The sequence below is a fragment of the Misgurnus anguillicaudatus genome, chromosome 21 (assembly GCF_027580225.2).
Source record: "Misgurnus anguillicaudatus chromosome 21, ASM2758022v2, whole genome shotgun sequence".
Lineage (NCBI taxonomy): Eukaryota > Metazoa > Chordata > Actinopteri > Cypriniformes > Cobitidae > Misgurnus > Misgurnus anguillicaudatus.
The window spans coordinates 22,704,580-22,728,817 of NC_073357.2; the positions used below are offsets into that span (position 1 = coordinate 22,704,580).

Sequence of the window (24,238 nt, forward strand, 5' to 3'; positions counted from 1 at the left end):
TTTATTCTTGTAATCTGAATTTACCACCATACTACTCCTCCACATACCAGTACTGTTTTTACAGTAAGCATACAGTGAATCACTGGCTAAGACGTGTTAATAACAAAGTCAGGATACTTAGGGGATCTGTTTTATCTTGGAAATCGATTATCAAATAGCTGTAATAAAAGATTGGAGTTGTATTGTAACTGAGAAAAACTGATGAAAACAGGAACAGTTCGACATTATGAAGGATTACTCTTTACTACTGTAGTGGCTATTCAGTAGGTGGCATTCATCATTTCCTGGAAAGTGAGTCAGCATGGGAAAACTACAGTACAGAATTCATAACATACCTGCAAGTGCATGCGTAGGAAACTTTTCCTCTTGGTGTATTCAAAGTTGTTCCTCATAAGCAGATAAAGCAAGGCAGAGGCCTCCCCACGTAGAACGCTTAGTTTGGACATACAGCACTTCAGGACCTCGTAACACAGTGAACTGCACAGCGTTACACGGCCTTTAAAGAGGGGCATCTGGAACTAGAAACACAAATACAGTAGATCAAAAAAGTTCTAATACGTCTACTTCCTGCTTAAATAAAAAATACTACTATAAATAATTCAGATTCCCTTTCTAAATTGCAAATGCTTGTCAATGCACGCCTAATTAGCAACATTTCTTAAGGTAACCCGCTTTACCAGAAAGATCAAATACATCAGTGAAAATCAGCCTGAACCAGATTGCTACCTCGCACAGGTCTGTTTCTTTAGGAGGATTTAAAGACATGTGGTCATTCTTTAAATTTACCTTGATAATGAAAGATCGCAGAGAGGCAAAGATGTGTTTGATTGCTGCCTCTGATTGTCCAACTTTCAGTAAGGTGAGGTACGTTTCAAAGACCTTTGTCATCAGAGCATTGTGACCATCATTTTCCAGCAGCTGATTCTGTCAGGATCCATTATTCAGAATGTTATTAATCAGTGAATTTGTTCATTATGAACTAAGTACAGGAACGGTGTGCAGACTATTGAATACTGTACCTTAAAGGCCTGGGTGAATAGTGAGAGGACATCCAGCACAGTTAGACAGGCTTCTGTTGAAATATTTCCCTCAACCAAAGCTTGGTGGCTTGTCTCTCCTTCAGTGGGACCACCAGCTGAAATGCATGATATCACAATTACATACGTTAAACAATAGTAGACGGTCTGAAAATGCGGGTCATATGGTTTGTGAGAAGTATTAAAATGATTGTTTATCTCACAGTCCTAAGACAAGACAGAAATACATGCACATGCATTAAAAATCTTTGTAACGCAAAATTAAATATGTGTTTTCGTATATTCCCAGTTTGTCCCACCACAGAAGGTATACATTTAGGGCCCTATCATACACCCGGCGCAATGCAGTGCAATGTGTGACACAAGTGTTTTTTGCTAGTTTCAGCCCAGCGCAGTTATCCTTTTCACGTTCACGTTGTTTAAATAGCAAATGCATTTGTGCCCATTTCTGCCCCCTAGGCCATTCTGGTCTGAAAACCAGGTGTTCAGGCACATTGTTGGCGCGTTGCTAAAATAGACTACGCCATTGACCAACTAAAACCAATAGACTACGCCCAAAACACACCCTTTACGCATTATGAGAATAGGAACAATCCTTTTAGACAGTGTGCTAGGCGCACAAACCATTTTTCCAGGAGTTAAGTTAGCAAAAGTGGATTCGGACACATCCTTTTAGACTGTGTGCAGTGCACTTTAGACCATGCGCTTAGATTGTTAAAGCTCCCGTTCTGTCTGTGATTTTGAAGCTTTGATTGTGTTTATAGTGGGCAATATAACATGTGTTCATGTTTCACGTGTAAAAAATGCGGTATTTTTCACACAATTTAATTATCTGTATAGCGCTGTTTTCACTGTCCTCAAAACAGGCTGATGTCTTCCTTGTTATGTGAAGTCCCTCCTTCAGAAATACGTACAAGTTCTGATTGTGTAGTTTGTTTTTAGTGTGCTGTGATTCGACAGCAGCTTGGCTTAGCAGAGGCGTTTGAGCCAAAGCTGGTGACTGACGTATTCCTGTGGGCGGAGTTTTACAACAAACTGTTTTACTGACGTCATTAAAGCAGGAAATAGAGGACTGAAGTCCAAACCGGCCATTCGTTGTAGGCTTTGAAAGAGGAATTATTTTGAAGAAAATATATCGCCTAGCACTGAACTTTGAGCTTCATCATTTTACAGGTATTATTTATGCTTTTATAGCAACATTACACACTAACTAGGGTTTAAAAATTGGTATCAGGAAGAACGTGACCTTTAAAATAGGGCCCTCAAAGTGCATTTAAAGGTGCAGTGTGTAAATTTTAGCGGCATCTAGTTATAAGGTTGCGAATTGCAACCAATGGCTCAGTCCACTGCTCACCCCTCGCTTTTGAAACACATAGGGAAGCTACGGTAGCCGCCACCGGACAAACACGTCATTGTCTGAGACAACTTTGTACCAAAGTTTGTCCGTTAAAGGCTTCGGTAGAAACATGGTGGCACAAAATGTTGACTTCCATGTAAGGGGACCCTCTGTGTATGTTGATAAAAACGTCTTATTCTAATATACACATAACGGTTCATTATGAAAGGTCACCCCTGATAATTTAGTTTTGTATATTATTTTGCATTTCTGTCAAGAGATCCTTCTAAAAATTACATACTGCACCTTTAAGGTATACATTTTATCAGTATGTCAGAGGTGGACACAACTTTGGAAAGCATCATGCTATGAGTTTAACTATAGAAACAGTGATATAAGAGCAGAGATTTGTTTTGACTATTTTTTTTCATGTTGGGCACATCTAAGGCCTTTTTACACCTGGTCACTTCATGTGTTTTTTCTGATCTGATTTGTTAGAACTGTTCCATTTACATTTGGCCACATAAAAGCGTCTTGGCAAAACGGATATGAATCCGATCTTCTACTCCCGTGCAAAATGCAAATACACTATTGATTACTCCGCCCTAAAAAACTTAAGACGACGTTTATGCAACAAAAGGCAGCACTTACTGTATGTTGTACTGTTGTACTTTCAAAGTTTTATTTCTTTGTTTAATGTCATTCGAGTTTATCATTGGGCTCTTTTTTTGGTTCTAGAAAGCTTTTTTCCCGCTGCCGTTGCTCCATAGGGCAATAAGCATGCCACGTTTCTTTGTTTGCCTCTTAGCTGGCTAACTTCCGGGAGACGTGTTTGCGTTTGGTATGAGTTATGCACTGACAGATAGGGTTTCATCAACCAGATGTATTTAAACTTGTCCAGTTTCGTCTGAAATGCATCCCAGACCACCTGCTGAAGTGGTTTTAGCGATCGGATTTAAATCTGTCTCGAAAACGTTTCGGAGGGCATTTACACCTGGTCTTTTTACGATCGGATAGCTATTCGATCAGAGAAAACGCAGGTCTAAAAAGCCCCTATAATGTACAAGTTTGCTTTTGCAATATAAAAAAAACTCATGTATTGTGTGTTCTGATTCTCACGGCAAATTCCGGAATAATACCAATGTATTGTAGGATTACTGAAAAATGAATAATGACAAAAGTTACCCATGTTCAGAGTAAGTGAGGTATCCATAGTGCCAAATTGCTGCAGTTTTGCTTGCATGAGGCTTGCTCGAGCTCGCATCACTGGCATGGTCTGAGATTTCCTCTCTGGATAAAAAAGTTTGGACACCCAGGGCTCCAGGTTTCTAAAGAAAAACAACACATACAGAAACAAATGTTCACATGGTGCGAATCTTGATACCGCTGCTAATTTGATTACAAACAATTGTATTAAAATATCTGGGTTTGACGACTAGATAAGAGTAGCGTATCAAAGCTGCGGTTAATGTAAATGTAGGGGATTTTATCATGGTTCATTATCGTGGGAAACATGACATTGTCGAGTCTCTCTACGGCGTACCGGCTGATGTTTCTTTTTCCTACGTAGCGAAACTGGATTATGCAGATCCTGTGGAAAGAAGACAAAAATGTGTCTATTATTTGATACAGTCAAAAGAGAAAGTGTTTTAAGTCTGTAAACACATTGCTCTTGACACTTGATTTCACAAAATGTGTCAAAACAAATGCAATGCATAATGGGTTCATATTACTGCTGCTAAGGACAATACAAAGGGAATGCCAACTGTCAGTTTCTCTTTTCAACAGTTTGAAGTTGGTTACATTTTGTGAACTGTTAACCTCCAGTGTAAAAGTAACTATCACTACATTATGATCTCAGAGAATAATCAGTCCAATTGTTCATCTCATTTGAATATTGTAATGTTATTGCTGCTATTACCACCATTGTATATTTGCTAATGTAGCCTCATCTCAATTTTGCACAGCTGTTAATGTTATTGCTGCCACTGTTATATTGTTTTGCACTCAATTTGCATGGTATTGCACAAAGTTAATACTGCACATATGTTAATACTATACATTTGCATTTTAAAGTCTAAATTTAGGCAGCATCGTTTTTAATATTATGTTTCTTACATTGTATGCATGTACATGTAATCTTTAAATCTAATCATGAATCTTTGAATTAAAGCAAGAATAAATATATATATAAAACTTTAAGAATAATTTTCAGTGCAAGCATTGTTGATGCATGATCACATGTTGAGAAGCACTGGTGCATGCAACAGTCATTATGCCTTTGCAGGTTGACCTGTTGTATAACTATATCTAGATCAAACAGGTTAAACAAGGACACATGTGACTCACTCTAGAAGACTGAGGAAGTTCATGATATCTTGAGGATTGACTTTAGACCAGTAAGCCAACAGGGTGTCTGTGGGAAGTCATTGCATAAGACACAAATAAAATCATTAATGCAACATCACTCAGCTCTTCCTGTTTACAGTGACATTCTCATACTTTCCCAAGATGATTTGAGCTTTGATGACATTCAGACTGTTGACCAGGTTGACCGATGTATTTAAAGTGACTTTTTCATTTATTTCAATGAATTCTAATCATTTTGACTTTATTTAATAACAATATGATTTCCATATTTAAAGTTCTATAATTCATACAGTATAATATTGGTTTCTTGAATAAATCAAATGTGTGTAGTTTTCAGGTGAGTTTACACCGCGTTCCAAATTATTATGCACGTGCCATTTTTGTTTATTTTTCCAATACATTCAGTAAGTTTAATTTTTTTTACCCTCAACACTTATATGACTAGCAAGGAGGATTAGGCCAAGCTAAAATAAAAAATAAAACCATCTCGAGATTAATATCATTAAAATGTGAGAATAAAGTCGTTATTTAACGAGAAAAAAGTCAGAATAAATATAATTTCAAGGATAAAGTCGTTATTTAACGAGAATAAAGTCGTTATTTAACAAGAATAAAGTCGTTATTTAACAAGAATAAAGTCATTATTTAACGAGAATTAAGTCGTTATTTAACGAAAATTAAAGGCGGAGTCCACGATGTTTGAAAAACGGTTTGGAAAAGGAGACGGGCCGACTACCAAAACACACTTATAGCCAATCAAATCAAATCAAATGCCGGGTTGCGTATGTGTGGGGCGGGTCTATCAACAGAAGGTCCAGATTCTATTGTGGTAGGGGCGTGTTTGTTTAGGTGATTTCAAATATCAACATTGGCTTTCAAACATCATGGACTCCGCCTTTAAGTCGTTATTTAACAAAAATAAAGTCCTTATTTAACAAGAATAAAGTCGTTATTTTACAAGAATACAGTCGTTATTTAACAAAAATAAAGTTGTTATTTAACAAGAATAAAGTCGTTATTTAACAAGAATAAAGTCGTTATTTAACGAAAATAAAGTCGTTATTTAACAAGAATAAAGTCGTTATTTAACAAGAATAAAGTCGTTATTTAACAAGCATAAAGTCGTTATTTAACAAGCATAAATTCGTTATTTAACAAGAATAAAGTAGTTATTTAACAAGAATAAAGTCGTTATATAAAGAGAATAAAGTCGTTATTTAACGAGAATAAAGTCGTTATTTAACAAGAATAAAGTCGTTATTTAACGAGAATAAAGTAGTTATTTATTTATTATTTAACAAAATTTTGAGAATAAAGTCAATATATTCAGTTAATGCTTATTCTCTACATTGTTTACTGCATTAAGACAGTTATAATACACTAAATTCACTACACACATATAATATATTATTAATAAGCATGTACGGTCAAGCAGAAAAGCCCAGAATGGCTCATTTTCATTGAAGGAAACGAACGGCCCTTTAGCGGGTTGTGTTCTTATTCTGGGATCTTCTGCTTGTACACAGAATGTTTTTATTAATAAAATGTTTGCTGATGTATGGTGTTTTAATATTACTGTGTAGTTGCATTAAGCCACATTCAATGTTGTCTTTTAGGGTTTTATAAGGGTCTGCACTTAACGTAAAGCTTTTGTATTGTTGCTTTCATGAGAACACGCCTGAAACATAGCCTATTCGTTGCATTTATCTCAATGGTAAGTTCACAAAGCCACAGAGTCTTTCAATTCCGATTTAATATCCCCTAATACCCATCACCTGTGCACTTTCATTTAGATGCTCCATGTGCATATACTTTACCCTACCCAATTAACAAAACCCTTTATTCATCACGATATTCTGTTCATTGCATGCCTGTTTTATTAAGGTGTGTACTGATTTTTTTTTTTCGTTCACATTATCTCCCCCCATATTGCCTTTTATATGAGGGAGATTCCTTAAAATCTGCCTTTCTCCCTCATATTGTTTTATTAATAAGAGACCGGTATGTAATTTGGTATCTGCTTTGCAGATCTTGTTCACATCACTCCAAACACGTTAATGTAAAAATATGACATTATTATCAAAATATTACAACAGATTCTCGTTATATCAGGACTTTATTATCGAAATATAATGATTTTATTCTCGTTAAATAATGACTTTATTCTCGTTAAATAATGACTTTATTCTCATGAAATAATGACTTTATTCTCGAAATTATATTTATTCTGACTTTTTTTTCGTTAAATAATGACTTTATTCTTGCATTTTAATGACTTTAATCTTAAAATGGTTTTATTTTAGCTTGGCCCTAATCCTCCTTGGTATATGACAGTGTGGATGTTATTCTATTTAAATGAAATAAATATGTTAAAAGATACATTAATCCTTTGAAAAATATGCTGTTTCAAATTATTACGCAGAATGCACTTTAACCACATTTATAATGATATAATGGATTATAATGATTCAAAAACAGATATCTGTCAAATGTGCTGCATGGACACAAAACAAACATTGTCCAAAAAACACAAGTTACATAATAATATATGAGCATATCTTTGACATGACTTTAACTCTCCTATTCATTTGACTTGTAAGTATACAAGTTTAGGTTTTGTCTTTATTTTACTTGAAGACGCTAGTATTGCATCCCTAAGTTGATGTTTTGAATTATAGTGTCCACTCACAGATCTTTCATATAATGATGCTTCAGAGATTAATTGGACTAAGATCAGAGGATGATGGTGGTAATACCTTGATTTCTTTCTTATTTTATGCCCGTATTAATTAAAATAGTCAGTGATGCCTGTTGCAGCATGGGATGGTGTACTATCCTCCATAAAGGTAAAATTATTTCAGAAGACATGATTCCCTTTATATCCCATTGTGAAAAAAACATCTTTTTAGGAACTCTGCGCATCTTCTAGATGTCCTTTTGACCCCCTAGGGGTCCTAAAGAGACCTACCATCTCACTTCCCAAAATTCCAGCCCAAATCATTACTCTGCCACCTCTCCTTAATGTTACAGTCTTGTTTGAACATAGTGGCTATTCACCAACAATCCAGAATGGCATTTATCTACATTATTCACTGTATTATTGCATGTCAATGAATAAAACTGTTGAAAATAGTCTTCTTGTATTCTGAGCTCACAGCAAAAGTTTTGGTTTGAGGGAGAAATACAGCTTTATGCACTGAAGGATCCCGAATTAAAGGGTTTCTTTGGATTTTAGAGACACCAGCAGGTTTAAATACATGTCTGCTTCTTAACGGTATCTTTTTTACTGCCTTTTCCTAATATTTTCCTAAAAATATTTAAAAATCCTTTACATAGTAAAATCTTTCTGTACTGTGAATCACTCATAAATCTTATAATAGTTCCATAATTTCTGTTTATATCCACCAAATATAAATTGTTAATTTGCTTTTTTAAGATAATGCACACTTTTTGTCTTTAAAAAAGATTGTTTTTCATACCCATATTGTAGGAAAGCTACAACTTGATTAATAATTTGGAACAGCATATTTTTCAAAGCATTAAAGTATCTTTTAACATTTTGATTTTATTTAAATATAATAACATCCACATTGTCACAGAAGTGTAGAGGGTAAAATAACATTTCTAAACTTACTGACTGTATTGGAAAAATAAACAAAAATTGCATGTGTATAATAATTTGGAACGCGGTGTACAAAAAGATAAAACCTCATCCAAAGAGAGCTGGTAAAAAGGATAATTTCAATTAGGACTTCACAAACTTTATAATATATTTTTTTAAACCTAGATTTAATATGCGGTATAAGAGAAAAGTAGCAATACATTATAAGCTAGATTTTGACATTTTGACTTTTATCCAAAGCGACTACAGTGCATTGAGGTCATTCATTTTATCAGTATTTATCAGTACCAGTTGCAGTATGTAAATCTCATTTACATTAAATGTAAATGTAATGTAAAATGCAAAACTTGCCACTACAATGCGGTGTTGTCGTGTTAAAGTTCTCTGAATTGTTTTTAGCGTGTTGGTAGGTTGCTATGGAGTTCAGAGGGTGAAAAACCCCAACCCTAAGCTTAAGTCAAAATGAATGCCTGCCTTTAACAACCACAACTAACAGGAGTACACTGGTAAACATGATGCAAATAAAACATAACGTGTCATGTATAGAGTGTTTACCATCTGACAAAGTTCGTATGATGTGCAGGTAACACAAAAGCAGCCCTCTAATCTCATACTGGCCCAGATGGCCAACGGCAGGCAGAGCGCTCTTTGTAGAACTGCGCCTGTTTAACTGAGCAGATGTGAAAAAGATGACAAAATGATAAGTGTTGTAAGTGATGATGTTATCTAAGGACATGTGCGACAACTGTTTTAACTCATTAATGTCTGGTGTACCAGGATCCCCATACATTGATCTCCTCACGTGTCCATTTTGGGTGGTTACACTGCCTGTGAAACACACACACGTGCACGCAAACATCCATAATTAATGTGTGTCTGTTACCTGTGATATATGTTGTTAAAACCTTTTACTCACTTGGCTCCTTATCAAGGATGGTGCTGCTCCTGCGGCTGTCCGTTGAACCTGCCACAGATAAGTCATCCCGGTACTAGAGGATCATGAAAAACAGGAAGCAGTTATCTGGCTCTTTCAAGAAGGTGGAAGGTTAAAGTTTACATTTCGATATTTTGTCTATTTCAAGTTATTAAACAGGCATAATATAGTTATTATTAACATTTGATTTACAAATTATACAATAATATAATAATAAAGAACTCCCAATAATTTTCATGTCCATGGCAATGCTTAAGCATACAGTATTGGGGTTATACCTCTAATTCTGTGCAGCTTAAAAATATCATTATGCTAAATACCATTATGCCATTTCCAAGACATCTGGTCGAAAGGTAGACAGAGGCCATTGTTAACATGTCATTCTTTTATTTCTATAAAGACTACAATGCAACATTTTTGACTTATCCTTCTGTTTGGATTGACATCTAACAAACATTTCAATCCACTGAGCATGACATAAAATATAGATTTTTGAACATATATGAGTGATCGTAGATCCAGTATAAGTGGAAAATAGGTGTTTACCATAATGCCAATGCCATTTCTATAGAGTTGCTTGGGGCTGTTCATCTGACTGAGGTTCTGGTACAGCAGCTCAAACAGTGGTAAATACAGCAGACAGATACGAGCCTGTTGGTTCTTAATAAAGTCACGAGATAATGAAAGATTAATGAGTTATTTTGTCAGGTCATATCAGAATGAATGGAACACAATAGACTGCACTGTAGGTTCAATTTGAATAAGCAGCGCTAAAGTACATTGCGTGCCGTTTCGATTTGTTTTCTTGCATATAACACTGTTTGGGTGTTATTTATATATTGCAAATTGATGCTGTACATTTGAAGAAAAATGTGTTATTAATTTTCAATCAAATCAACACCCTGCTATTTTGCAAGTTCTCCCACTTAGAAATCATGGAGGGGTCTGAAATTGTCATCGTAGGTGCATGTCCACTGTGAGAGACATAATCTACAAAAAGATCCTAAAATCACAATATATGATTTTTTAACTCTTTATTTTTATGATACAGCTGCAAATAAGTATTTGAACACCTGTCTATCAGCTAGAATTCTGACCCTCAAAGACCTGTTAGTCTGCCTTTAAAATGTCCACCTCCACTCCATTTATTATCCTAAATTAGATGCACCTGTTTGAGGTCGTTAGCTGCATAAAGACACCTGTCCATCCCATACAATCACTAAGAATCCAACTACCAACATGGCCAAGACCAAAGAGCTGTCCAAAGACACTAGAGACAAAATTGTACACCTCCACAAGGCTGGAAAGGGCTACGGGGAAATTGCCAAGCAGCTTGGTGAAAAAAGGTCCACTGTCGGAGCTATCATTAGAAAATGGAAGAAGCTAAACATTACTGTCAATCTCTCTTGGACTGGGGCTCCATGCAAGATCTCACCTCGTGGGGTCTCAATGATCCTAAGAAAGGTAAGAAATCAGCCTAGAACTACACAGGAGGAGGTGAAAAGAGCTGGGACCACCTTTTCCAAGGTTACTGTCGGTAATACACTAAGACGTCATGGTTTGAAATCATGCATGGCACGGAAGGTTCCCCTGCTTAAACCAGCACATGTCCAGGCCCGCCTTAAGTTTGCCAATGACCATTTGGATGATTCAGAGGAGTCATGTGAGAAAGTCATGTGGTCAGATGAGACCAAAATAGAAATGTTGGTCATAATTCCACTAAACGTGTTTGGAGGAAGAAGAATGATGAGTACCATCCCAAAAACACCATCCCTACTGTGAAGCATGGGGGTGGTAGCATCAGGGCGACTGCACTGTATTAAGGAGAGGATGACCGGGGCCATGTATTGCGAGATTTTGGGGAACAACCTTCCTCCCTCAGTTAGTGCATTGAAGATGGGTCGAGGCTGGGTCGAGGCTGGGTCTTGACCCGAAGCACACAGCCAGGATAACCAAGGTGTGGCTCTTTAAGAAGCATATCGAGGTTAACCCAATAGAGAATCTTTGAAGGGAGCTCAAACTCTGTGTTTTTCAGTGACAGGCCAGAAACCTGACTGATCTAGAGAAGATCTGTGTGGAGGAGTGGGCCAAAATCCCTCCTGCAGTGTGTGCAAACCTGGTGAAAAACTACAGGAAACGTTTGACCTCTGTAATTGCAAACAAAGGCTACTGTACCAAATATTAACATTGACTTTCTCAGGTGTTCAAATACTTATTTGCAGCTGCACCATACAAACAAATAGTAAAAAAAAATCATACACTGTAATATCTGGATTTTTTTTTAGATTATGTCTCTCACAGTGGACATGTACCTACGATGACAATTTTAGACCCCTCCATGATTTCTAAGTGGGAGAACTTGCAGAATAGCAGTGTGTTCAAATACTTATTTTCCTCACTGTAAATACATGAATGATAAATGCAATGATACATGAAGTATTCATAAACAGATACAGTATAGGGCTTTAGTTTAGAGCATCTGTTGCCATTTTTACTGAATGCATTAACTGATAAAACTGTGAATTAATTGTTAAGAACTTTACCGTTTACTAGACAAAACCTCAAAAGCCCACCCCAAGTTTCTTTGACATCCTGGTCCCTATATATGGCCCGTGTGTCAGGTAAATGGAAGACAGAACCCAAGTGCAGACAGCAGTTTCACAAAAATACTTTTATTAATGAACAAAAACAGGAAACAAAAGCCCACGAGGGGCAAACAACATAAACAAGATACTTTAACACAAGACAGACTAAACACTAAACTTGACTATAAACTAGACAATAAACATGACATTAACTACACTTGACTTACACTTGACAATTGCATAAACTTCTCAGATGGAAAGTACAAAACGAACGAGCACAGGAAAACAAATTAAAGGGTATTAAATAAGGGAGCAAATCAACAGAGGAACAGGTGACATGAATCAATCAATGGAGAGTATGCACTGACGTCACTTTTCAACGTGACCACGCGAGAGCTCGTCCGGTTGAGTGGCAAAACGTGCAACAAAACGGCTGGTTTTCATAGAAAATGGTAGTAAAACTGACTATTACCAGCTTAAATTGAATTTAGTTGGACTTGATAGCAGAGGTGGACAATACTTAGTTACATTAGTTACATTTTCCAAGCATTTGTGCTTTATTAGGTTGTTTGTATTGGGAAAAACATTACTTTACTACATTCTAAAGCATATAATCATACTGTGTATTCTTTTATATTGCATATTAACATTTATTTAATCCCTCATTACATTTAAATTGTGTACTTTTACTTGAGTAAAAGTATGTTAATGTACTTAAATATTAAATGTAAAACAAAAACGTATTATTTATGAAATGTAATACAGTAAAAATTATGATAATTTTCTTTGGAATGTATGTGTTCCAAAGAAAAACCCGAATAAAATACAGATACGTTTAAGTAAAAAGTGATAGTGACCCTAGCAACTTGTCAACCTGTGGTTTGTGGACGTTGGAATGAATGATCAATTTACGTCTCCTTTCTGTGTTTTCTGGCATTCTGTAAAACGATAGCTCCGAATTCTTGTTAATCTGTTAGTACAGTCTATCACACAACAGCTTTTTCCCATTTAGACGCATTTTCACCGCGTTTTCGTCAATGCCACGCTGTACTCAAATGTTGCTGCTCTGTCTTTTGCCACTAAGTGGGCGTAACCCCGGTCCCTCTCGCCGACAGTGACGTCATGTGCATACCCTCTATAATGGGTTGATTAATGAGAAAACAAGGGGGCGGGGTCAGGAGGCGAGACAGAAAGCACATGGCTTGGATAAACAAAGCCAGTGTTTTCACACAAAACATAGGCCTGTCATGATCCTGCCTCAAGACTAATAATAAAACAAGGATAAGAGGGCAAAGTCATGACACCTTGTTCATCCTTCAGTGTGGATGTGAGCATTTTTTATTTTTACACATTTTATTATTCGCAATGTAAAAATCGTAACATGTCTGATTGCTTAGAAAAGTTGAACCATTTGAGGTATCATTAAAGAGCAACTATGGTCCGATTCACGATTTTACATTTCCTTTGGTGTGTAAGAGTGTATTAGTACATGTTAACGATATGCAAAAGGTTTTCTTGGACTACTACAAACATAGGGATTGTAGGCAACAGTTTACTTCCTAGGCCTGTTGACGTAGACAAGACCGACATTATTATAATTCCTCCGGCTTTGACTCACAGCCTGTAAATTAACAGGATTGCATGGCATTGTGGCCGAATCTTTCAAACATGGTAGGGAGCGTCACATTTCCGGCTGACGTCAGAGGTATTCAGGCCAATCACAACGTACAGATTAGCTGGCCAATCAGGGACACAGCGCTTTTCAAAACAATGAGTTTTGTACAAAATCAATGCGTTTGAGGAAGGCAGAATATCTAGAGCTACAAAAATGTACGGTACGTTTTTTTTAATCATAAACCACGCAAACACATTGTATTATACTAAATATACAAAATAAAGTTTTTTAGCAATGAAATAGGTGCACTTTAATGTCCACTGCACAAGCATCGTTGAATGGGTTACGTGCCGATACGGCTCAGAGCAAACACAGATGACGGTGGCTTCTCAAGAAGCCAGATCACATCGGGAGCTTAAGAAGTGTGACCTGTGACAACGATCTCAAACTTTATCTGGACACATTAAATAAAGCATTTGCATAACAGACGGCCTGTCTGAGGTGAATGCAAACACAGCATTCAGCAGTTATTCACAGCGTTGGCAGACATAATTTGAAGATTGTTTTGTTGTTTGTCACCTTGCATGAGAAAACAAATGCAAATGCATACAATGCAAATGTACACAAATATAATGTCAGCCTCCTCATGCATTTGGGTCAGAAATAAATGAACTGGTTTCTAATGACCAAATTGTTTAATTTGGCCTACGAAAATGTTTTGAAAAGAAGGATAAGATGTTTTGTAAGTGCGTGTCCTTATCTTAAGTATTGTGGATGCTTGCCAGGGTGTTGTTAACCTGCTGTCACAGCATGTCGTTGCTTCAGTCAAAGAAATCTTGATAAAGTTTTGTATTATTTAACTTTAGTTCAGCCTTCACAATCAAACACAATAATCTTCTAAAAAAAATATGCCATCCATAAAAACATTACTGTAGTCGACTGTAGCACCAATCTGCAGCTCTGCAGGACAAAGGTCAACAATACACCTGTGCAAACACTAGGTAAGGTCAATTACCCTTTCAGAAACGATAAGCGTATTTGTACAATTTCTTAACTCACCTTAAAAGCGTTGTACCTGTCGTCCATGGCGTGTTTGATCATAAGGTTCTTGAGCGTCGTCACGGCCAACTGCCTGATCTCTGGGCAACCGTGAAGTCCATCAGCCACCTCTCGTAGAAGAAGACCCACCAGGAAATGGTTCCTACAGTATTCCTCAGTCAGGCTGTACTCCAAACTCTGGTCTGAAACATTAAATTATTTTACAGTCAAAGTTGTACCTAATGTTTCATATCCCCTTATTAGTAGAGAGGTCCTGGGGTCTCTGTGGCCTTAAAAAAGAGCTCAACAGGCAACGCGCTTTATTTCATGCATCTTCACACCGCAATCCTACTGAATAGATGCGTTGATGCAAATGGAGTTTGACTTGAAAAAGTGGGCCACTTTTGACATTTGTGACAGTGAGTACCAAATGCAAGGATTGTATCTGAGGATTGACGGCTGGCTACTTCAGCTTTCAGATGCTGCCTAAAAGCCGACTTTACTGCATTCCAGACAACAGAAACAGAAACCAAAGAGTGACAGAAAAAGCTTGTGTTTCATGAAATAGGACATTAACTGTCTGTCGGAAAATTAGCCCATGCTATTCTTGTTTATACCAGCCGCGTTTAAGGCGTCAAAGTCGCGTCTACCACGCCTAGTTTGCCTTGATATTGTCCGTGAGCCGCCACAGCAGCAAGCAGGCTCCTGATTGGTTAACGTGGCACGAAAATCCGCCAAAGTTCAAATTTTTCAACTCGGGCGTCACTAGACGCGCGAACGAGGCGGAATCGCGTCTACCGCGCAGCGCTAAACGCCTCATTCGCGCAGCGAGACCTCCATACGCGCGTCAACGCATCTTCACATTGACTTATCATTGAAATCACTCGCACTTGATGCCTCTACCGTGGCTGGTGTAAACCCAGCATTACCGTGGGTTCACACCACCCGCGTTTGAGGCATCAAAATCGCGTCAAACGCGCCTAGTTTGCTGCTTTGAGTTTACTCACTTCATTCGTGGCTGCTTTGAGTTTACTCACTTCATTCGGGCGTGAAAGCCGCGCGTGAAACTCTAGTCATCGAGACATTCACGCAGAAATTCGCATCATGGGAGGGGCTTCTGCAACTCTGCTCGCTTCCTGTAATCACGTAACTACTAGAGAAAGCTCCTGATTGGTTAACACGGCGCGGTTTTCCGGCAAAGTTCAAAATTTGTCAACTCGCGCGTTTGCCGTGGCAACGCTCAATTCGCGAACTAGACGCGCGATTATGGCGGAATCGCGTCTACCAGGCCGCACTAAACGGCTCATTTGTGCCGCGAGACCTACAGATGCGCATCAACGCGTCTTCACATTGACTTATCATTGAAATCACTCGCGCTTGATGCCTCTACAGTGGCTAGTGTAAACGCAGCATTACCGTGGGTTCACACCAGCCGCGTTTTGAGGTGTCAAAACGTGTCAACCGCGCCTAGTTTGTCGCTTTGAGCTTTGAAATTCTAGTCATCGAGACATTCACGCAGAAATTCGCGTCATGGGAGGGGCTTCTGCGACTCCGCTTGCTTCCTGTAATCACGTACCTACTAGAGCAAGCTCCTGATTGATTAACGCAGTGCGGTTTTCCGCCAAAGTTCAAAATGTGTCAACTCGCGCGAACTAGACGTGCGAATGAGGCAGAATCACGTCTACCGCGCTAAAAGCCTCATTCATGCCGCGAGACCTTCAGATGCGTATCAACGCGTCTTCACATTGACTTAACATTGAAATCACTCGCGCTTGACGCCTCTACCGCGGCTGGTGTGAACGCAGCATTAAAGATTAATCCAGCCTGAGATGGTCTTTTCTGGTCTCATAGCTTGGTCAGGACTGTTTAACAAGTTGAACACTAGCTAGACCAGCTCAGACCACATAAGACCATGAAACCAGTGTATCTACTATAAGTAAGGGATAATGTATAGGCAGCTGGTTGCCATCGCAGAAATAAACCCCGACAGTGTGATCAGGATCCGACGCGAAGGGTCTTGTATCACACTGAAGGAGCTTATTTCATCATAACAACCAGCTGTGTGTACATAATCCCATTTATTACACGGCTATTTGCCTCATAAGTTAAGGAACATTAAATATTGATTTGAATGTTATATTTGCATGAATGTTACATTTGCTAATTTTTAACAAATGCAGACCTTCCACGAGGAAAACCTGTTTACTTTCGGTTTTAAAATAGAACGTTCAAATGTCACGAACACACTATTTGGTTTTATAATGTACATAATAATTTACATTTGTAAATATAATGTCATATATGTTTAAAAAAGACATATTTATATTTAGTTTTGTGTAATATTACACTGTAGGGGAGAACGGGGCACAACCAAAACACGTTTTGGCTTTGGCTCTATCAATCAAAAAATATTTAAGTTAGATTAATCTTTTTTTTGCTACAAATGATCACTAAGGGGCAGTTTTCCAGACAGGGATAAGACTAGTCCTAAACTAAAATAAACGCAAGAGCTGTCCAAACTGAAAACAACTTGTATTGACATATCTTAAAATACATCAGTGCTTGTTTTTCCCCCAAATGCACAAGTAATGTTTTTAGTAAGGCATGTTTGTTCAAACTAGTTATATTTCATAAATAAACTAAGGCATAGTCTTGGTTTAAGATAATCCTTGTCCGGGAAACCACCCCTTAAAGTTTGTTTGTGGGACCTACCGTTATCGTACAATTACAACGAAAGTGACAGGAGTGCAAACATTACAACTTAATTGTAACAAACAGAGGGTTTGTTATAACACCTGTTAGAAAATTTGGTTAAAAGACAAATAATTCAATAACATTCTGTCTATATACTAAAGGTGGATATTGTATATCTGCCTATAACAGAATAATAATATCTGCCTCAGATATACAATTATCATTGTATATCTGAGGCTTAGTTGTAACCCTGTGTTACAACTAACCCCGCTATAGGTTAACATGTGTTATTATTTTTGAGGGATTGTTCTGGTAATAAAAAACTGCAAATTTTGCCACTGGCTGATCAGAATCAAGCATTCCAAAGAGCCGTGTAATAATCAGAAATAAAAACTCCACACAAGATGTTTCCGCACTCAATCGAAAATTCAAGTGAGGATAGAGCGTAGCAGACAAATATAGTACATGAGATACACTTCATTAAAACACAGTCAAATGTAATAGCAACGAACAACATAAAACTCCCGTTGTTGTCAGATCATCCAAAATCTCACAATACGTATTCTTGCATCCGAGCAAAGCAGACTCGTGATGTTTCATGAGAGGAAAAGTGAAGGCATCTTTCTGAAGAGTCAGATGCAGTTAGACTGATGATAATGCAGGAGCATAGCAAAATGTTTAGTGAGGTTAATTTGGTGCGTTTGGGTCGGCATCACCTACCTACGACACCGAAACACTCCGCCGCATACGAAATAAAATCTGAAATAATGAATAAAGGAAGCGATCATGCAGGGTTGTCATCATCAGTGGTGAGAGTGATGTTGTGAAGAGGGGCTGTGTTCAGAATGTAACACTAGCTTGAATAATACACCACAAAGTTCATACTGTATATTTTTTCTTTAAAAAAAATGTGAAATGCACAATAAAATGCACTACGCAACAAGTTTTACTGTATAATGCCATGTTGTTGCCACATGATTGTAACTGGCACTGTAACTGGCACTGTCAATGGAAAGCTCATAGGCTCCCATGAAAAGCACATACTGATAAAATGTACATGTATGCATTTTTGGATAAAGTGTCTGCCGAAATATTGTGAAACTGTTCACTTTCTAATCTCCAGTACAACCAGTAACTATGCAATGTTACTATGAAAAAATGATTGCCAGAATCAGTTAGTCTACATTTCTAAAGGACATAATTTACAAACTAAAGACAGCCGTGTTGTTAATGAACCTGTTGTTATATATGAACGTATTAAATGCAAAGTTAAATTTATTTAATGAAAGTTAAGATTGTACAAGATTACATAAAACCCTATGTGTCTGGGTTTTCTGGTTACACAACAAGTCGTTAGAATGGGTTTCAAGGCGTGGTGCAATGGATGAGAGCATGGGGTGAGAGAGAGAGAGAGAGAGAGCCATGGTATGGCGGTAGCCACAATATATATATAGGTATAGACCTACCCTGGACTCTCTGCATCTTGGTACGACCAAACGCCATAGGCAGGTTGAGAGGGATGTAGTGCTCGTGGTTGCACACCGTCATGAGGAATTCGAATTTCATCTCTGTAAGCACCTGCAGATATAAAAAAGTGGTATGAAACACAGTGGTAGTGGCAATTTTGAAGATCTGCAGTTTGAGTTCTTTTGAAACTATATCCAGATTATATATATAACAGCCTACAATTCAACAGTATCAAAGAGATCATTAACAAAATGTTAAAGACAAGGTGGTTAACCACAAACTATTACAAAAATGACAACTGATTTTGTGTGCACATGTCCTAAACTATCAAATGTGTATAGGATAATTATATAAGGATAAAGAATAATTGCTTCCAGTCCTTTGAATTATTTGAAAATAATGCACACCCGCAATGTAATGGCACTTCATGTGTACAAAATAAATAAATGGCCCATCATCAATTATTCCTTACATATTTTTTTAATTTTCAGCTGTTTTCTCATGTAGCACCACTGAAGAAAGAGGTTAGATTAAATATTCAGTATTACTGTAAATATTCTGTCACAGGCTGGTCATCTGTCAAGTGTTTTTTTTTTGCCTATGGTGAAAGCTATGCTGGGTTATGCTCCAGCACTCCCTGCAGCCCTACACAGGATTAACAATACAGGAGATAAAGTAGATAGATGTCTTGTGCACTGTCTTCTAAGAAAAGTCTAAGCAGACTGTGCGGCACAAGGTATTTTTTAGTTTAAATGAGTCATGGGTTATGATAGGATCTAAACTAAACAGAGCAGAACAGATGATGAGCTTAGGTCGGTTGTGAAATTTTACTGTGAAGAGTTTTTACGCAAGAATTACATGAAAAAATACTTTCTATGAATGTCACTTACGTTTTAATTCAGAAGTGTAATGGAAAATTCTTAAAAAAAAAACTGTCTCCAAATTGGCAAACTAAACAAAGGTGGCTAAAACTAATAATCTCAATCCTAACAAAACATAACTTATGACCCTAAGGAGTGGTTTTCTGGAGAGGGTTAAGATTAATCCTAGTTAAATTAGGACATTATAGTAGTTTTAACTAGCATATCTTACAAAAACATTACAGGTGTGCATCGTGAAACAAACAATGCCACTGATAAATATATAGTCAGTGCAAGCTGATTTCAGTTAGGACAACTCAAGCAAGCATTTCAGTCTTGGACTAGACTCAAGCCCTGTCCGGGAAACCGTCCATACAGTAAATGATGATGTAAAACGGCCCATCCCTTTTTTTTTAATCTGACATTTTAACCATTTACTCTAAATCATGTGAACAAAAGTCATTTGCAGTTAGTACACAATAGTAAACTGTGGTGTTAACATTACTGTGAAGACCCCCAAGTCCCCAATATTGTAAATACAATAAAACCTGTTTAAAATATGTGTTTGATGCTTATCATTTTGTTTTCTTTTCCTAAAAGCGGAACTGAAAGCATTTAGGTATATTGCAATACATTGCATTACATTTCTAAAAATAAAGATTTATTCTTTAAACTTTGCTCATTTTATTTTAAAATCACTTCTTCCCATGCCTCTTGAGTAGGAGTGTGATATTGCTCTATTGTGAGTAAGTCACAGCCATGCTGATATACAGTACAGCCATATAACACGACTATGAGAGCGATATTGCGTTTATACAACACGTGTGTAAAAAAAGGAGTGTCTTTAAAAGTCTCTTTTGTGTGGAACTACTTCCTTCAGCAAGGTATTCGAAACTCATGATGACATCTAACCCTTTTAGCCATTTGCTTTAAATGTCATGACTGACTCTATTATTGCATGTGATAAAAGCAAGGAGAGCTAAAAAAGAGAGCTTAGTTATAACACTATATACAGCAGGGAAAATAAGTACAGTTGCGTTCAAAATTATTCAACCCCAACTGAAATTGATTGTTTTGGCCGGTTTGACATTGATTTTGATCATTCAGTCATCCTGCTTACAATTACATCAAAGAGGCATGTGTAGGTCAGACAAATATAACATAACATTTATAATGAAATAACCACAAATGTCTTTTCTGTGCTCACATCATTATCAGTTTTATTCAACCCCCAAGTGACATTCAATCTTAGTACTTAGTACAACATCCTTTTACAGTTAAAACAGCTTTTAAACGTGAAGCATAGCTTGACACAAGTGTCTTGCAGCGATCTACGGGTATCTTCGCCCATTCATCATGGGCAAAAGCCTCCAGTTCAGTCACATTCTTAGACTTGCGCACTGCAACTGCTTTCTTTAAGTCCCACCAGAGGTTCTCAATCGGATTTAAGTCTGGTGACTGCGATGGCCACTTCAAAATGTCCCAGCCTTTTATCTGCAACCATGCTCTAGTGGATTTGGAGGTATGCTTGGGATCATTGTCCTGTTGAAAGGTCCAACGTCTCCCAAGCCTCAGGTTTGTGACGGACTGCAACACATTGTCATCCAATATCTCCTGGTACTGAAGAGAATTCATGGTACCTTGCACACGCTGAAGTTTCCCTGTACCTGCAGAAGCAAAACAGCCCCAAAGCATGATTGACCCCCCACCATGCTTCACAGTAGGCAAGGTGTTCTTTTCTTCATAGGCCTTGTTTTTCCTCCTCCAAACATAGCGTTGATCCATGGGCCCAAACAGTTCTAATTTTCCACAGAACACTATCCCAAAACTTCTGTGGTTTGTCCACATGACTTTTGGCATACTGCAGTCGACCCTTCTTATTCTTTGGAGACAGCAAGGGGGTGCGCCTGGGAGTTCTGGCATGGAGGCCTTCAGTACGCAGGGTGCGCCGTATTGTCTGAGCAGAAACTTCAGTACCCACATCTGACAAATCTTTTCTCAGTTCCTCAGCAGTCACACGGGGACTTTTTTCCACTCTACACTTCAGATAGCGCACAGCAGTCGCAGTTAGCATATTTTTTCTGCCACGACCAGGAAGCGTTTCAACAGTGCCCTTTGCCTTGAATTTGCGAATGATGCTTCCTATGGTGTCTCTTGGTATGTTCAACATCTTTGCAATCTTTTTATAGCCATTGCCCTTCCTGTGAAGATTAATCACCTCTTCTCTTGTCTTCCTGGACCATTCTTTTGACTTCACCAAGTTTGTAACCACACCAGTAAATGTTTAGAAGGAGTTGAGTATCACAGTCATTTTAAAGCTGCCTAATTGGTGCTTATTAGGCTTTATTGCTGTTCCCTGACATCCAGAGGTGTTTTCAATACTTGATTGAAAACACTTCAATGAACCTCTGTTTCCTCAGAGTGGTAGTTCTTTAAGGGGTTGAATAATTGTGTCAATGAAGAATTCACAAAAGAAACATTTACTACTATATTACAAAACCAATTGATGTCATTTTCGTTGCATATGGTTCTTTAAGAAGTCCTTGTAGGATTTTATTCTGAATACAATTACAAATGTACACTAAATTCCCTAAAACCCTTAACAGCATTGGGGGGTTGAATAATTTTGAACACAACTGTATTTGACACTTCAGCATTTTTATCAGTAAGGGGGTTTCTAAGTGGGCTATTGACACAAAATATTGAATTCATACAAAGAAATCTGAACATTTAAGTATACAAGTTGAGTCATAATAAATAAAGTGACATAGGGGATAAGTATTGAACACATGAAGACAACAAGGTGCAAAATGGCATAGAAAGCCAGGAGATCGCCTGAAATCTGTCAGTATTGAGAGAGAAACCCTGCCCCCATCATTGATATCAGCTGCTTTAGTCCAAATTGATGGCCTATAAAGGCTTCTCATTACTCAGGAGGCACACAGGAAATACTTTATGATGAGTAAGAGCAAAGAACTCTCTCAAGATCTTCTTAATCTTATTGTTGAAAAGCATTTTGATAGGAATGGTTATAGGCGCATTTCCTGAATGCTGAATGTTTCTGTGAGCACAGTGGGGGCCAATGTCCGGAAATGGAAAGAGCATCAGTTCACCATAAACCTCCACGTAAGATCCCTGTCCGAGGAGTCCAAAGAATAATCAGGAGAGTTCTCCAAGAGCCAAGAACCACTCAGGCAGAACTTCAGGAAGACCTTGCATCAGCAGGTACTGTTAAAGAAAACTATAAGCAATGCACTGAACCACCATGGCATCCATGCACGCTCACCACGCAAGACTCCATTGCTGAACAAAAAGCATGTAGAGGCTCGGTTAAAGTTTGTGAAAGAGCATTTGGAGAAGCCTGTGAATTATTGGGAGACTATAGTATGGTAAGATGAAAGCAAAATTGAACTTTTTGGCAGTCATTCTACACACCATGTTTGGAGAAGAAATGGCACTTCCCACCGCCCCAAGAACACCATACCAACAGTTAAATTTGGGGGTGGAAGCATCATGGTTTGGGGCTCCTGTTCAGCAAGGGGTACTTGGCAGACTTCATATTATTGAAGGCAGAATGAATGGAAAAATGTACGGGAACATTCTGGATAAAAATCTGCTGCCATCTACCAGAATGAAAAGAGGGTGGACATTTCAGCAAGACAATGATCCCAAACACAAGGCCAAGGAAACAATAAAGTGGTCAGTCACCTGACCTAAATCCCATAGAAAATGTATGGAGAGAACAGAAGATCAAAGTTCATAAAAGAGGCCCAAGGAACCTTCAAGATTTAAAGTCCATTTGTGTGGAAGAATGGGGCAGAATCACTCCTGTGCAATGCAGACCACTGGTCTCTCCATACAAGAGGTGTCTAGAAGCTGTAATCACCAACTAAGCCTTTTCTACAAAGTATTAAATAAAGTGTGTTCAATACTTATTCCCTGTGTCATTTCACTTTATTTATTATGAGTCAACTTGTATACTTAAATGTTCTGATTTCTTTGCATGAATTCAATATTTGGCTTGATGGCTACATCTGGTGGAAATTTTGTGTCAATAGCCCACTTAGAAATCCCCTTACAGATAATAATGCTGATGTGTCAAATACGCTGTATGCATCAAGATACGTGTTAAAAACAAGTTGGTATAGCGTTTATAGATGGTATAGCGTTGCTAGTCGCTGGTGGCGTGCATGCAGCTTAAGGCAAAGACTATACAACAAAGTAATAAAAAGTGACAACTATTTTTCATATTATTACTCTGTTACAATAATTATGGTGCCTTGGCCTGTATAAAAAGTGTTTTTAGGTTGCTACACCATAACTTTGACCACCTTTTAATTTTACAAATCTGAAACACTGGAGTACTGCAAGAAAACATGAAAACATTTCCTATTATGAAAGGCACTATATCTTATACAGTAAATAAGATAAATAAATTACCTATACAACTTTGGTTTCACCTGTAAGTAGAGTAGCACTGCATTGGCCATATAATTGAGTGCAATGAACCGTACAATGGTGCACAATTTTGCCTACCTTTGGATCTTTAAGGCTGAAGCCACACATGTAGTCATTTATCAGACTGAAAGCAAATCCTCTGTTCATAAATGTGAGGCAGCGCTGTTGAGAAAAAAACAAACACAGTTAGACAATTCTATAACATGCTTAGGTGAAATGAAA

The 24,238-nt window shown here is 37.7% G+C and overlaps 1 protein-coding gene across 4 annotated transcripts in view; it reads right to left on the minus strand.

The window, feature by feature from the left end:
- The window catches only part of dock11 (dedicator of cytokinesis 11), a 130,537-nt gene that overhangs the window by 35,004 nt on the left and 71,295 nt on the right, over positions 1–24,238 (minus strand). For 2 of the 4 annotated variants that reach the window (XM_073859842.1, XM_073859841.1), the window contains exons 28-41: positions 24,095–24,178; positions 18,698–18,809; positions 17,952–17,990; positions 14,559–14,740; positions 9,846–9,959; positions 9,282–9,354; positions 9,115–9,193; positions 8,921–9,030; positions 4,723–4,789; positions 3,917–3,964; positions 3,559–3,701; positions 1,020–1,135; positions 787–924; positions 336–518 (exon numbers count right to left, since the gene is read on the minus strand). In XM_073859842.1, coding sequence (XP_073715943.1) covers positions 336–518; positions 787–924; positions 1,020–1,135; positions 3,559–3,701; positions 3,917–3,964; positions 4,723–4,789; positions 8,921–9,030; positions 9,115–9,193; positions 9,282–9,354; positions 9,846–9,959; positions 14,559–14,740; positions 17,952–17,990; positions 18,698–18,809; positions 24,095–24,178 — 1,488 coding nt within the window. The remainder of the gene's footprint in view (positions 1–335; positions 519–786; positions 925–1,019; positions 1,136–3,558; positions 3,702–3,916; positions 3,965–4,722; positions 4,790–8,920; positions 9,031–9,114; positions 9,194–9,281; positions 9,355–9,845; positions 9,960–14,558; positions 14,741–17,951; positions 17,991–18,697; positions 18,810–24,094; positions 24,179–24,238) is intronic. The other 2 variants (XM_073859845.1, XM_073859844.1) reach the window with 1 other exon arrangement.